This window comes from Mandrillus leucophaeus, unplaced genomic scaffold, assembly GCF_000951045.1.
Source record: "Mandrillus leucophaeus isolate KB7577 unplaced genomic scaffold, Mleu.le_1.0 Scaffold789, whole genome shotgun sequence".
Lineage (NCBI taxonomy): Eukaryota > Metazoa > Chordata > Mammalia > Primates > Cercopithecidae > Mandrillus > Mandrillus leucophaeus.
The window spans coordinates 806,769-809,022 of NW_012108574.1; the positions used below are offsets into that span (position 1 = coordinate 806,769).

General features: G+C 51.1%; 1 protein-coding gene across 1 annotated transcript in view; it reads left to right on the plus strand.

Annotated features, from left to right (window-relative positions):
* Positions 1-311: 311 nt before the first annotated feature.
* The window catches only part of HCN4 (hyperpolarization activated cyclic nucleotide gated potassium channel 4), a 72,659-nt gene continuing 70,716 nt past the window's right edge, over positions 312-2,254 (plus strand). The window contains exon 1 of the mRNA XM_011967127.1: positions 312-508. Coding sequence (XP_011822517.1) covers positions 312-508 — 197 coding nt within the window. The remainder of the gene's footprint in view (positions 509-2,254) is intronic.

The following is a 2,254-nucleotide window of genomic DNA, read 5'->3' on the forward strand; positions in this document are numbered from 1 at the left end:
CAGAAAGAACTGGGCAACCTCCGGCCAGGGACACTGGAGAGAAAATTTCTGGGTCCAATTATGCCAGATAACAGCTAATATTTATTGAGTGCCTGGAAATTTATAGATATTACCTCAATCCTCAAAACACCCGTGTGGGGAGGCATTCACCCCATTTTATAGATGAGGAAACAGAATCTCTGGGAGGTTCATTAACTTGTCAGGGTGGCACAGATCCAGGGTGAAGTGCAAGTCTTTTTGACTCCAGAACTCCTGCTCCTTAAGTCCAAAGATTCAGAGGCTCTTTGCCCACACCCTTCCTCAAAGCCTAGATGCCCCTGGAGGGGCAAATGCAGTCCTGGTTTCTGCCGTCAGCTCAGCAACTCCTAAATAGGGCAGTCGATAGAGGCACGGTGCTGTGTCCAGGTGAGCAGAGAAGCACATGGCCCCAGTTGGCTCTGGGGACAGGCTGTCTGCAGAAGTGGAAGAAACCCAGAGGAGGAGAGAGGAGCCTCTCGGGAGGGGGCAGGTGAGCAGGAGGTGTGTCTTCCTCCAAAGACCTGGATGAGGGGTTCTGTACCTTTTATGTGTCATGAACACATTTGGGAATCTGATGGAATCTGTGAGCCCTCTAGAAACAAGGACATGTGCAAATATGCAATGTATTGCACACAAGTCCGGGGGCTCCAGAAACCTCCTGGAGCCATGCATGGAACCCCAGCAGCCCAGTTAAGAACTCCTTGTCAAGAAGCATGAAAAGTGCCCAGGGGCTGCCCCAGGCCAATCAGGAGTAGCAATGAAATCTCAGAGAAGTCAGACCTACCTTAGCTGATGATTTTAACCAGCACATCCAGTGGGGAAGGAGATGGGGTTCCTTTGCCCCGTTTCTCAGGACTTTGCCCCCCAGCACCATACTGACTCACAGCTCTCCTGTTCCATTTCCAGCAGGGTTTCTGACTGATACATAGGCTCCTGTCTATGTTAGCCCAACTATTATGACTAGGACGACGGAGAGAAGGAGGATCATGGTTGTTTCTCTCTCTCTCTACCTCTGACTCTGCCTCCGCACTTCTCTGGAAAGATTGAGTTTCAGGAGTCATCCAATGAAGAAGGATGAAAGAAATGACTCAGGGTGGGCTGATGAGGCAAGAGGGGTGAGTTGCCTGTGAAGCTGTCCTATCGACAGATGGGAGGAGGGAGGTGGAAAGGAGACCAGAAAGACGAGGGGTCTTCCAGAGAGGCTCTGGCCTCCAAATAAGACTGAGATTCATGGTTGAAGAACAAAATGCAGCAGGGCTGGGAAGGGTCTGCTGAGGGGGCCCTGCAGGTCAGGCCTCTGCCTTTGAGTCCATACCATCCCACCACATCCCCGTGACGAGCTCTTCCTTCCCAGGGCCTCCCTCTGGAGCCTGACCCCCTTCTGAGGCTCTCTCTATCTGAGCAGCCTGTCCTGCATATTTGTCACCTTGGCCTCTGAGGTGTGACTCTTATCTGCAGTGCCTGGGCCTCTGGAGCCAGGCACACCCAGGCAAGTAGGAGACAGATCAGCCAGGAATGCGGGGGTTGGGGGAGGCAGGGTGAGGGAATGCCCCTGGAAAGGCCCCCATGTGGAATGTCTGCTCTCCATCTCAAGCTTCTCCCACCTGACCCTTCACCCCAGGTCTGGGCTGGGCATTCCTTTTTTGGGCTCTCAAAGCTGCGTGTACTTTCCTTATTGAAATTGTCAGATTAATCGCCCATCTCCTTTCCTGTCAAGTCAATATCTGGTCCACCATTCTACCACCAGTATCTAGCAACTTGCTTGGCATATAATAGGTACACTGCATCCAGTAGATGCCCAATCAATATTTGTTTATGAGGGAAACTGATCACACACACCCTGCACCTGGGGAAAAGGCCCCCAGCTGCATTGCGGAAGTAGCATGAGGCGCAAGACCCCTGCAGGACTGAGAGGCAGGAGGCCTGCAGTTTGCTTAAATTCCACCAGCTGTGGCTTTGGACACTCCCTTCTCCTTCCAGGCCTATTTTCTTATCTGAAACTTGGACTTGGTTGGACTTGATACTCTGTGGTTCTTAGTCCCAATATAAGACTTTTTATTTTTATTTTATTTTAAAATTTTTAATATATCTATTTTTTGAGATGGAGTCTTGCTCTGTCTCCCAGGCTAGAGTGCAGTGGCACAATCCTGGCTCACTGCAATCTCTGCCTCCCAGGTTCAAGCAATTCCCCTGCCTCAGCCTCCCAAGTAGCTAGGATTACAGGCATGTGCCACCA